This window comes from Cucurbita pepo, chromosome LG11 (assembly GCF_002806865.2).
Source record: "Cucurbita pepo subsp. pepo cultivar mu-cu-16 chromosome LG11, ASM280686v2, whole genome shotgun sequence".
In the NCBI taxonomy this organism is placed as follows: Eukaryota; Viridiplantae; Streptophyta; class Magnoliopsida; order Cucurbitales; family Cucurbitaceae; genus Cucurbita; species Cucurbita pepo.
In genome coordinates, this window is record NC_036648.1 from 954,790 (window position 1) to 967,246 (window position 12,457).

A 12,457-nucleotide genomic window follows, 5' to 3' on the forward strand; every position below is an offset into this window, starting at 1 on the left:
GTGTCTTAAACTTGTGGATCTGGCTAATTCTTGAATCTTACAAAGCATTAGAAGCGTTGACATATTGTGGAAGTGTAGTGAGTTGCATGCAAATTCAAATTTTGAAATTTTGAAGAGCTTCTACTGGTATGAGATCCCACCACCTCGGTTGGAGTGGAGATGAGAACGAAACATTCCTTGTAGGGTATAGAAACTGTTAGGAATCATGATTCTCTACAATGGTATGATATTGTCCACTTTGAGCATAAGCTCATGGCTTTGCTTTAGGCTTTTCTAAAAGGCCTCGTATCAATAGATATGTATTCCTTAGTTATAAACCTACGACCCTTCCTTAAATTAGCCAATTTAGGACTCCCTCTCAACAATCATCCACAGAAACCTTTCCCTAATAGACGTGTTTTAAAATCGTGAAATTAATCACCATATGCAACGGGCCAAAGTGGACAATATCTACTAGCAACAAGCTTACTTGCTTTGAAAGTCTCACACGGCCTGGCATTGAAGTAATAGCAGTGTAAGAGGGAGGGATTGGTTTGTGGGTCAGTTGGGGTATTGAGTCTGGTACAGTAACACAGCTCTTCAAACCTAAACATGATGAAAGAAGGGACATGATGGTGAGCAGGGAGAAAGAAGAAGGGGTCCCATGGAAATGCATTGGCCTCTCTGATTTTGCGTATTAATTTCAAAGGGTCCACTGTTCTTCCTCCTTTCTTAACTTAACACGCAACATAAATGTACTCATTTTTTATATCCTTTTGAATGCTGTGGGACAGTGGAGTAATGGGTTTGTTTTGATGAAGAAAAATATGTGTATCATTACTCATTCTTTGTCCGATTTATCTCAACTCTGTTGGTTGCAGATGAGGCTTATACATACATCCCATTTGAATTGCAAGTACCGCAACACCCGAATCTGTCTCCCAACATCAGATATCCAATTTGTTTAATATCTGAGACAGTGGAGGAGAAATTGCGGTACAGCTACCATCTTTGGTCAAACAGCATCATTCATTAAACTTGAACTCATATGTGTCCTCACCTGATATCTCGCTCATGAACTAGACTCAAGTAACTGTGCCTACTAATCAAGGAAGGTGGGCTGTTATCCCGCCTCTTGACCGAAGGGCCGAACCCACCTCACACACTTCCATTCTCTAATGCGTACATTGAGACTGAGCTAGTTAGGGATGTTGGGGATGCGAATATAGTGTTAGCGACAAAATTAAATTATTCCCTGACTTTTGTAGATTAAAAAAACATATGTGATAAGACAAAAGCATAGAATATGGAATATGATCCAAATTTTGGTGTGATTCAGATTCACTCTGTTTTTGGGCATCAAAATGCATGTTTCCCAGAAAAATTTCTATATTCTAGAGAGAGAGATAAATAATTTTATTTTATTTTATTTTATTTTATTATATTTTATTTAATAACAACAAAATATAATGAATTAATTAAGGAGGGCTTGCATTTCCCGGAGAATCTAGAGCGCATCAGCCGCTGACCAAATAAAAAGCTTTTAAAACGGAAGAGGATTAGTTTAGTTAATTAATGAATTAGTATTAATTTAGGGACATAATTATTAATTAATTATTGCATGGAGGGAAATAAAACGGGAATTTAAAATGAGAGGTCACGTGAGGCACGCGGATGATTGGACAAGGAATAATTGGACACGGAGAGGGAATATTGGGAAATTAAGGATACATCTTAAGCCAAGGCAGACAAATGCCACCTGTTCCTTTCAAATTAAAATATGCCATAATATTATCCTATTTCTTCATATCTTTTATGAATAATATAAAAATATAAAAATCATTATTTAAGCTTATAAAATTATTGCAATTTTTGGATTATTATATACATATACTGTATTACTTTTCGGTATAAGTTCTTATGGTTTTGCTCTTAGTTTATCTAAAATGACTAGTAACAATGGGAAGGGAGATGTATTCCTAACTTATAAACCTATAATTATCTCTTTAATTAAGAAACGTGGGACTCCCTCTCAACCATACTCAACACTACAGAGGTATTAAATGAATGAAATTGGGATATTGATGAAATATAATTAAATATAGCCACTTTAAGGTTCTCTATGAAATGAGTCATAGAACTAAGCCACTAAGAGGAAGTTTCAAGATTCACAAAGGAAGCGATATTGATTAAATATAATTAAATATAGCCACTTTGAGGTTCTCTATGAAATGAGTCATAGAACTAAGCCACTAAGAGGAAGTTTCAAGATTCACAAAGGAAGCTTCGAATTCATGTCCGTCACGGATTGAGAAGGAAAATTGAATTCTCCAAAACCTAATTTACCGTTGTTTTTTATAGTTCAATGATAAAGCGGTCTGACTATAGATTCAAATGCAAGTAAGCCATTGGTAAAAAATAGGGAAATTTTGTTTAAATAAATGAAGTGAAAATGAAAATGAAATTAAAAGGGTCACAATCACTGTTCTGTTGTGTTCGTGTTTGTGTTGGAAAAGCTGTCTGATCCATCATCTGTGAGTATTAAATGCACACACAACTTTCAACTTTTCACTCCTTTTCCTTCTCCTTCTCATTTCCCTTCTCTCTCTTTCTCTCTCTCTCTCTGGGGATTTCTCCTTCTGTGGGTTTGCTTATAAATCCATCATCGTCACACCTCCCTTCCTCTAAAGCTCCCATTTTTCGAAACCCCTTTCTCTATCTCCTTCTCTCAAATCATAATCCACTCATAATATCAAAAGGGTCACCACCTTTTTCCTCAATCTCTTCTCCAAACCATTCATGTTTACCTCCACCCATATGATCACCAACACCACGGCACCGCCCTTGCCGGACCTTTCCTTGCAGATAAGCCCACCCTCTGATTCCGGCAGCAGCGGCAGCGATCTGAGCCATGAGAATGCTGCGTTTCTTCTTCCCCCCAAAACCCATTTCAAGGGAGATGCCAAAATGGGCTTTGGGATTAAAAGAAGAATTAGAGCTCCAAGAATGAGATGGACCACCACTCTTCATGCCCATTTCGTCCACGCTGTTCAGCTCCTTGGCGGCCATGACAGTACATATTTTATTTAATTGTTGCTTTTTCTAACTCATTTATATGATTTTTTTATTTATTTTTTCTTCCTTCAATCAATCTGCAGGGGCAACACCAAAATCTGTACTGGAGCTGATGAATGTCAAAGATTTAACCCTAGCTCATGTAAAAAGCCATTTACAGGTCGGTTTNTTTTTTTTTTTTTTTTTTTTTTTTTTTTTTTTTGTGTGTGTTGGAATAAGAATTGAATTGTAATGGTTCTTGAGAACAAAAAAGTGAGGACAAAAGAGCATCAAGAGTGTAATCTTTGCCCAGTTGACTCTTTTTTTTTTTCTTTTTTTTTTTTCATGTTCGTGCAGATGTATAGAACAGTGAAAGGCACAGACAAAGCAACCGGTAATTACAATAGTTNTTTTTTTTTTTTTTTTTTTTTTTTTTTTTTTTTTTTTTTTTGCAATTTGGTTAAGAACGAAAATGTTTTCTTAAAAAAAATGATGATCTTGGATGGTTGACTTAAATTTGCAGACACAGGCTTGAAGATCCAAAGTCAAGAAATTAATGTCAATGGAGCTTCAAGGTGTGAGAATTCTAACCCACCACTTACAATGCGGAAAAGCCCTAATCAAATGTGAGTTCATTTTCCAATCTCATCTTTTTTATCACTCCAATTTCATGCAAAAGTAAGTAATCGTGAGATTCCACGTCAGTTAGAGAGAAAAACAAAACATTTCTTATAAGAATGTGGAACCCTTTCTTTAGTAGACGCGTTTTAAAATCACGAGGCTGACGGCGATATGTAACGGGCCAAAATAGACAATATTTGCTAGTGGTGGGCTTGAGGTGTTACAAATAGTATCAAAGCTAGTGACAGGACGACGCGAGGCACTAGTTGAAGTAGGGCTAGACTTTTTTCCTCGTAAACATATTTTAAAACTGTGAGGCTGACAACTATACATAATGGGTCAAAGTGGACAATATATGGCGGGTGAGGTTACAATTAATTACTTTTAAAAGTTTTTTTTTTAAAAAAAAATCATTTTTGAGGAACCCTTAATTATTTCTTAAATCCTCAATAAATCCAGGCAATAATTCACAAAGCCCACCTTAAAATACTCGACAAAATCTTTAAGTATTGCTAATACGAGGATAACTTAAGAATGATGTTAGAACTGAAAAAGAAAACAAAAGTTGAAGCATTGGAAAACTCAGTAGACGATTAGTGTGTTAAATTAATGCATTTAGTGGGCTAATTGCGGATTAAATTAACGAATGATCAGCTGGAACTTGTTCTCTTCATCAATGGAGACAAATCGGGAGATGACGAGCAGATGGAGTCAACATAGCAACAACAGTATTGGAAACAACCAGGTTCGAATCTCCATATATCTATATTTGTATATATATATATATACAAAACACAATACAACATGTCTATAAACAACAACCTTAAACAACAAATGGTTAAATTTTTTTGTGTTTCTCTTGAAAAATAACCACAATAATTATATCCACCACCACCAGCAGCAGCAGCAGAAGGACCGACAGAATGGAGACGCAAGCATGAAATTCTTGAGCGGCGTGAAGAAGCAGAGGTTGGAAGGTAGCTGCTTGTCGTTGTGTGATCATAATAATAACAATACTGTGAACTTAGACTTTAGCCTGGGATGCCCTAATTCTCTAACCATCCATTCTAATCCTTCTCAAATGCTAAACTCAAAACAAACCCTTTCTTTCTAGGGTTTTCATTATACTTATTAACCTAATTAATCTTGGTTTTCTGTAATCTCATTCTCTCCACCTCTTCCTTTGTTTATATATGTGTTGGATTTTTAATTTTGATTTTTATTTACAAATTGGGTGTTAAATTGTTTCATATAATTCAATTTAATGTAACTCATTCAAGCTTTTGGGTTATGTGACCATATTTAATGTGATATCAAAACACATCTACGGCCACAACCCACATACACAATGGCTGCTATAGTTTGTAGCCTCACAAGGCCCACACCCCTATGAAAAGAGCCCATATTCTTCTTCTCCAATCGAGACAAATTATGTAACCGCTCTAAATGTTGTCCGCTTTACCTCGTTATGTATTACTGTCTGTCAGCCTTACGGTTTTAAAATACGTCTGTTATGTAGAGATTTTTACACTCTTATAAGAAATACTTTGTTCCCCTCTCCAACTAATGTTAGATCTCACAATCCACTTCCCTTAAAGTCATCCTCCTCACTGGCACACCACTCGATGTCTAACTTTAATACCATTTATAACAGCCCTAGTCCACCGCTGACAAATATTATCTGTTTTTATCCGTTACGTATCGTCAGTCTACTAGGAAGAAGTTTTCACACTCTTATAAAGAATGCTTTGTTATTCTTTTCAACCGATATGGGGTCTTACAAATTATGATTAGACTGTTCATTTAGTCTATTTAGTGATCGATATATATTCATATGGTGGGAATTTAACTAAGCATCTTGTTGTCATTGAATTACAAATTTCATCTCTAAACTTTTTCATAATAAGGTCGGAAGTATGTTTAGTGCTTACGTGTCGCATTTAATGATGTTATGAACAAATCGACCAAATTAACTAAAGTTTGGTTAAGAGTTGAAGGGCAAATCTGTAACTTCACTATATTTAGGATTGAATAGTCTTGAGTTCAATCAAGTACTTGAAAGCAGATATAATGCTCAAGAACTATTGGTAATAACGAATTTGTCGCTATTTTTCTTTCGAAAATCATGACATTTTCCACCTGTCATGACACCTACATGCAAACTATACAAACTAATGATATGGTTTCACCCACGTGGCACCTTGCCATTTGCCCGATATCCAGATTCCAATCGTCAGCCGCCAAGGCTGTCGGAAACCCCCCACACCTTCACCGATCTGTCCAGGCTACCACTGTACACAATCCACCGCCGACCGCCATCTTTACACCGGCGGCAAGGATCTTCCTTGACAGCCAAGCACTTAACGGGTCCAGTATGACCCGTCAGCACCGATACACACGTGTGGAAAAGCCCATCTCTCCGCCACACGCATATGGTGTTATCCGCCGCACCGCTGAGTACCATGCAATTCCCGGCCGTCGCCAGGCAGAGAACTGCTAGGTTGTGCCCCTTTAGGGCTCCACCATAAGTCAACCGCTTTTCCCTCTCCCAGAAGTTGACCAACCCATCCGAGGATCCACAGTACACCACCGTACCGGCGGCGTTGACTCCCACCGCCGTCACCGCACTGTTTTGCTTCACCAACGTTTGCTCCAATGTGTGTTTTGTTGCGTCGTTCTCTTCTTCATGTTGCCTCCGCCATACCTATTAAGAAAAACAGATTAATTATATTTATAAACTTAGTTAATAATACTTTTTTTAAAAAATTAAATTTTACTTCACTAAATGATTGAGAGAATTTTAAACAGAAAATTATAAATAAATTGGGAAACAAATAAAAAAAAGAAAAACACAAAGCACATGGAACTAATTAAAAATAATTAATCCAAATTAGAATATAATCACCACCTAACCCACAAAGATAACAGATCCTAAATTAAACTATACATTGAATCATTAATGTATTTATTTTTATAATGTTTGAGCTTAATTTGATTTAATTCATATTATTATTTAATTAAATCTTGCCAATTAATTGTTACCTTGGCGGTGCCATCGGCGGAGCCGGTAATGACCAAGCCATCGGAAGCCGCGACGATGACATTCACGGCGTCGTCGTGGACAGTAAGTGATTCAAGGCACTTGGAATCTGAAATTCTCCATACCTTCATAGTTTTATCCCAAGAAGACGAGTACAATATCGTCTTATCATCGCTCAAGCACAAGCACGACACGGCATCCGCATGCTTGAACCAAAGCCGGCTCCGGTTCCGTCCCACAACGACGTAGTTTTGAGGGTTAATGGAGCTTTTCAGTACATCTCTCAAAGCAGGCAGCGTTCCAGCCCGCCGGTAACCGCCACTTGGGTTCTTCGGAGTCTCTTTCCAGACGCGAATTTTCCCGTCCTGGTGACCGGTGAAGATCTTTTCGCCGGAGATTATAATCGCCTTAACTAATCCGCTGCTCGATTTAAACCCAGTAAATTCCTTAAGGTTTTTCCAGACACGAATGTTTTTGCTGTCGGAGCCGGTGTAGAGAAGCTCGCCGGCGGTGGCCAGCGAGTACACGTGACCTTCCTCACGAACAAGAGACCCAATGAGAGAACTACTCTTATTACTACTACTATTCCAGTAAACGTCGCCGTTTTTGGATTCCGTAAAACAGGGAGATTTCGTCAGGGGATAAGTCTGATTCCACGGCGAAAATATCGGTGGTGAACCGTCGCTACTCGGCCGGCTATTGGCGGAATCAGAACTAGCCGGCGTCGGAAAATCGCCATCGTCGTCGATTACCATGGAGATTTTGAGATCGGAATTTTCAGTTAGAAAATTACGAAATTTCATATTTGTAAAATTGGTGGTATGGATGAACATCCCTTGTGTTTTCATGTGGCAATGTGAACGCAAACTCAGAAATAGAAATTAAGAGGAAAATGAAGAACAAATCAAAATCAAGGCGTTGGGAGATTGCATGAGACTAAGGGATTATATAAAATGGAAGAAAAAGATTTGAGGCAGAAGATAGTGACACGTGTAAGGAAGAGACACAATAAATTAAGTCAATAATTGAAATTAAGTGCCCAAAGAAATCATTAAATAAGAATATTACTCCCCATTTTTATATTATACTCCACTTTCTCTCAATTTCTCATTTCTTTTCTTTATTTTTTTTAAAAATATTTTTTAATTTTTATTGTTGTGTGGTTAGAGTGGATTGCCACTTTTTTTTTTCTTTTTAATTCTTTTTTAATTATATAATTAGAGTTGGCGATATAAAAAAATACAGCCATCCAATTGTTTTTATAAATAGTGAATTACATTTCGGGTGATATTTATTTAATTAATTAAAAAAGAGGGTTAAATTGGATGAACTAATAGTGTGGGGGAGAGGAAATGAAAGTGGTGATGCAATGGGTTTAAAATAAGAGGGAAAGTAAAAGTTAGGGCTGCGTCTGAGTGGAGAGAACATGTATGGTTTAATATGGTAAACATCAAAAGGAAATTGGAGTCTTCAACAAAATTTAATAAACCAGGGTAATCGATGTGTCCCGAGACATAGGATAACATCACAATGTATGCGTCGTGTTTTTGGGAATCGAGGTAACAATGAGATGCAACGTTGTTGTGTCGCAACGATTGTACATGCATGTATGAACGACGTGTGTGGTTGAACAAGTGATGTTCAGTTAGTGAAGGCAAATCTCGCCTAAGATTCGATGTAGCCACTAAACGGGGCGAAAAATATGAATGGTGCTTGAGTTCCCCTTTAAGACTTGTCGTGAGTGTGTCAAGATCACAACACTGCATGGTTGAAGAATTACGATCGTGACAGTTGATATCAACCTGTAACAGCCCAGATCCACCGCTAGCAGATATTGTCTTCTTTGAGCTTTCCCTTTCGGGCTTCCCTTCAAGACTTTAAAACGCGTCAACCTTCTCAGAGCCAGACACCGGACGATGTGCCAGCCTTCTCACTGTTCCCCGAAGGGGGGTAGACATGAGGCGGCATGCCAGTAAGGACATTGGGCCCCAAAGGGAGGTGGATTTGGGGGTGATCCCACATCGATTGGAGGAAGGAAAGAGTGTCAGCGAGAACACTATGCCCTAAAAGGGGTGGATTGTGATGTCCCACATTGGTTGAGGAAGAGAACAAAACACCCTTTATAAGGGAGTGAAAACCTTCCCCTAGCAAACGCGTTTTAAATCCTTGACAGAAAACCCAAATAGGATAGTATCTGGTAGCAGTGGATCTGGGCCGTTACACAACCCAACCTAACGTGTACGGATTGAGTTGGATTATCAATTTATTTGGGTTTGGTCAAGAGATTACAACATATCTAAAAATATCTTAACGGGATGAACTCAACACATATAAATACCCTTTAACTCAAGAAATACCATGTATGACAAGTATAAATATGACAACAGTACTGTAGCAATCACATTAAATAACGTATAGGAACAAAATGAAACTTAAAATTATAATAAAAATAGAAATGGGTTTGGAGTAAGGACAAGACAAGGAGCGATTAGAAGAGATGATATATGAGATGGGCGAAGGAATGTCCATGAACCAATGACGTCGCAACCAAATTGCCTGTCTTCTCAGGGCATTCACTATTACCTTACAAATCTCTCATACACTCCAAAGGACACTCCTCGTCACCTTTTCTTTTGATTTGGGTGGAATTTTAGGTGTCACTTTGGCATCCAAACATATTAACTTAAAACCAATAACCCATTTTTCCTTTCTAATCCAATGCCTTTCAAAGCCTTTTTTTTCTTCATTGGCATTCAACGTTCTTTGCTCTTTAACTTTTTTCAATGCCACCATCATTACTCGTACAATCATAATAGGATTTAATTCAATTATTTTAAATTATTCTCCGACTTAAAATTTATCTATTTTCTTTTCTGGTTGGAATATTCTTCGACAATTTTATGTCATTATCTTACTTTGTAATATGTTCATGTTATTTATTTCTTAGAGTAAAAATTGTTCTTACCTATTAAAACGGGTCAATTTTAATATAAAACAATTAAGATAGGGAAAAATGAGTGTAAAAATAAAGAATAATAAAATTGGGGTGGAGCTTGTCGTTGACGCTGAGTTGGATGCCCGAAGTGGAAACCAAACAATAATCGCACCAACCTTAACGGGAAATTTGCCAGCACAGCCTTAATAGTACCCAGGTCAACCTTTCATGAGAGGCGACACGTGGCTGATCGAGAACTGAAAACGACATGTCGTTGTGGAGCTTTCTTTTCATTTAGTATCGTCGTACGGGAGGAGACCTGTCGAATTCGCACTCGCAGCCTTGTGGTCACACCTATCCCACACGTGGCTTAATTTTTAAAATTATGTCACCAGAAGGACAGGACATCTTAAATCAATAAATCCATTCTCGTCCCCATTAAAATTAATGGATATTTGTTGGACGTATTAATGGGCCAAACAGGGTGAAAAGGTCTATGGGCCCAACATTCGGCCCATCAAGTTTGGACCGACCTCTAAAATTAAATATTAAAGAAAGAATAAACGTGATATTTGGTTTATTAAAAATCAAAATTAATTATAAAAGGGGATTCCATGGATAATAATAAGAATAATAATAAAAAAAAGGCCATTAAACTTATATTCGTTTATACAAAATAAATTCAATAAAATAAGTGAAAAATATTCCACTTGCAGATTATAAAATCTCCTTGTCCCCTCTCGATTTTCCTATTTAATAAAAAATATAATCCGGCCGGATTCAGAACCCTGATTCTGATCAGCCGTCGGTTTCTGCCGCACGTTTCCCAATACCACCGCCTCAACTACCGCCTACTGTCCCCACCTATAAGACACCCACTTCTCCCAATTCGTCTTCTTTCTCACTCTCACTCTGATTGACCGTTACCCACAAAAACCATGGCGGCTATGTCACCTCACCCTTGTTCTGTCGAGAACAACATCGCTGGAGCTCAAGAGGAGGCGGAGATGGAGATGGAGACGGAGGCAGCGGCGGTGGGCCCAGATGTGACGAGGCATATTATGGTGAAGTCTTCCCGCTCCACCCAAGTCAGTTTGGAGAAAGCGGTGGTGCTGCGGCGGATCCGGCATCGGAAGCGTGTTAATAAGTTCCAGGCGGTGGTTGGAGCTCTGTTCAGCTCACCGTTCGCCGACAAAACCGACGAGACACGTCAGAGAAAATGGGTGGACGAACCCTTCACTTCACTCTAGACCAACTCCTTCTTCCCTTGCATTGTAATTGAGTCATTATTAAAATATATATATATTGTTTAGATTAGAGTGTTTCTCGTGTGAAAGAATAATTATACTGTAATTATAAATTTAGCTATTTTGTTCATAAATTTTTAAATGATAAATTTCAACACAAAATTAAAATTTTAGATATTTAATGGAAATTTTTTTAAAATTTAATTTAGTTTAATCCAATTATTTTTTAAAACTATAGGCCCAAAGTTGGAAATTATGGAAGGTAAGTGGAGGTGGCCCAGAACCACATAATTACAAAACTGCCCATGACATGACAAAGAAATAAAAATAACACAGACAGCCCCTGAATTTACGCGGAATTATTAACAATGTGAAAAGGACAATAAAAAAAAATTAAAAAAGGGTTTTACTTTTTACTTTGATTTTTCTCTAAGAAAAAAGAAAACAAGACAGATTTTCAAGTTCAATTCGGTAGTCAATGTCAAACACGACAGGCCCCACTACCAGACATTTATTGATTGATTAATTAATTAATTAAAATCACGGGCGACCAGTGGGACCTACTCCAAGTACACGTGTAAAATACAATTTGACTTTTTGACTTCTTGTTGTTTCTGTTGTGGATAGCGTGCACCGGAATATTTGTTTTTATCTCATTCTTTTTATAAAAAAAGATTAAATTATATATTTCATACCAACCCTATCTAATAATTGGTTGCTACATTTCAATTTTAAAGATAAATAGAAAAAATAGGACGTTATTGTTTGTTACATTAATATGTTGTTGCAATTTAGGTTATATCATGTTTAATCTAAAGTATTATTAAAAAACTAATGTTTATAACACATAAAATATATGGATTCTTTTACTATTTATCAAATCATTATGATGAAGAATTGAAAATGATGTATCGGGCATTGAGGGATAGAATAGACATTTCAAATCAAACAAGAAATCAATGGGGAGCCCACCGAGCATTTTGATCATTTTTATCAATAATGCATTATTGATGTGAGTGTTTGAGTGTCCATTCAAGCTAGGTTATCGAATTTTTTAGATTGGAATTTATGATTTGTCTATATTTCATAGTTTTCTCAATTATTGATAGAACGATGGATGATTCAAGATTATGCATCGAGATCTCTTACCAATTTTAGCTTGGATATTAGAAATAATTTACCAAGTAGAAAGAAAAAAAAAACAACTATAAGTGTGGATGTTGTGCTTTTAAATTCTTCGTTTTTAAACGTCTTCTCATGTGAACACTCTTGTCAATATTTTAATAAAGAATATAGTAGGTGAATGGCTAAGTCTGAGGGACCTTCATTTTATTTATTTATTATAATACATGTTAGTGAAGATTTACTAAAAGACTCGGTGTCAATAGTTGTGAGATCCCACCTCGATTAAATAGTGGAACCAAACATTTCTTAGAAGGGTTGTCCTCACCCCCAAGGAGGGGTATAAACGTCCTCAAGAGGAGGGGTGAATTGTTAGATCTCATATGGATTAGAGAGATAACAGTGATTAAATCTCTCCCTAATAGTCATGTGTTAAAACAGTGAGGATTAGAGAGGGGA

At 37.0% G+C, this 12,457-nt stretch overlaps 2 protein-coding genes across 4 annotated transcripts; one reads left to right on the plus strand and one right to left on the minus strand.

Annotated features, from left to right (window-relative positions):
• The first annotated feature begins 2,568 nt into the window (after positions 1-2,568).
• Positions 2,569-4,864, plus strand: LOC111805070 (probable transcription factor KAN4). Of its 3 annotated transcripts, none has more exons than XM_023689939.1 (6): positions 2,569-3,052; positions 3,138-3,214; positions 3,391-3,427; positions 3,557-3,659; positions 4,309-4,399; positions 4,544-4,864. In XM_023689939.1, the coding sequence occupies exons 1-6, from the start codon at positions 2,779-2,781 to the stop codon at positions 4,766-4,768; spliced, it is 807 nt and encodes a 268-aa protein (XP_023545707.1). In that variant the 5' UTR covers positions 2,569-2,778; the 3' UTR covers positions 4,769-4,864. The 3 variants fall into 3 exon arrangements, with proteins under 3 accessions (XP_023545707.1, XP_023545708.1, XP_023545709.1); XM_023689940.1 differs by having other exon boundaries at positions 4,553-4,864; XM_023689941.1 differs by having other exon boundaries at positions 4,556-4,864.
• Positions 4,865-5,738: 874 nt separating this feature from the next.
• LOC111805068 (protein JINGUBANG-like) lies at positions 5,739-7,598 on the minus strand. Its single transcript, XM_023689938.1, has 2 exons — positions 6,697-7,598; positions 5,739-6,358 (listed from the first exon to the last, which is right to left on the minus strand). The coding sequence occupies exons 1-2, from the start codon at positions 7,540-7,542 to the stop codon at positions 5,888-5,890; spliced, it is 1,317 nt and encodes a 438-aa protein (XP_023545706.1). The 5' UTR covers positions 7,543-7,598; the 3' UTR covers positions 5,739-5,887.
• Between the last annotated feature and the right edge of the window lie 4,859 nt (positions 7,599-12,457).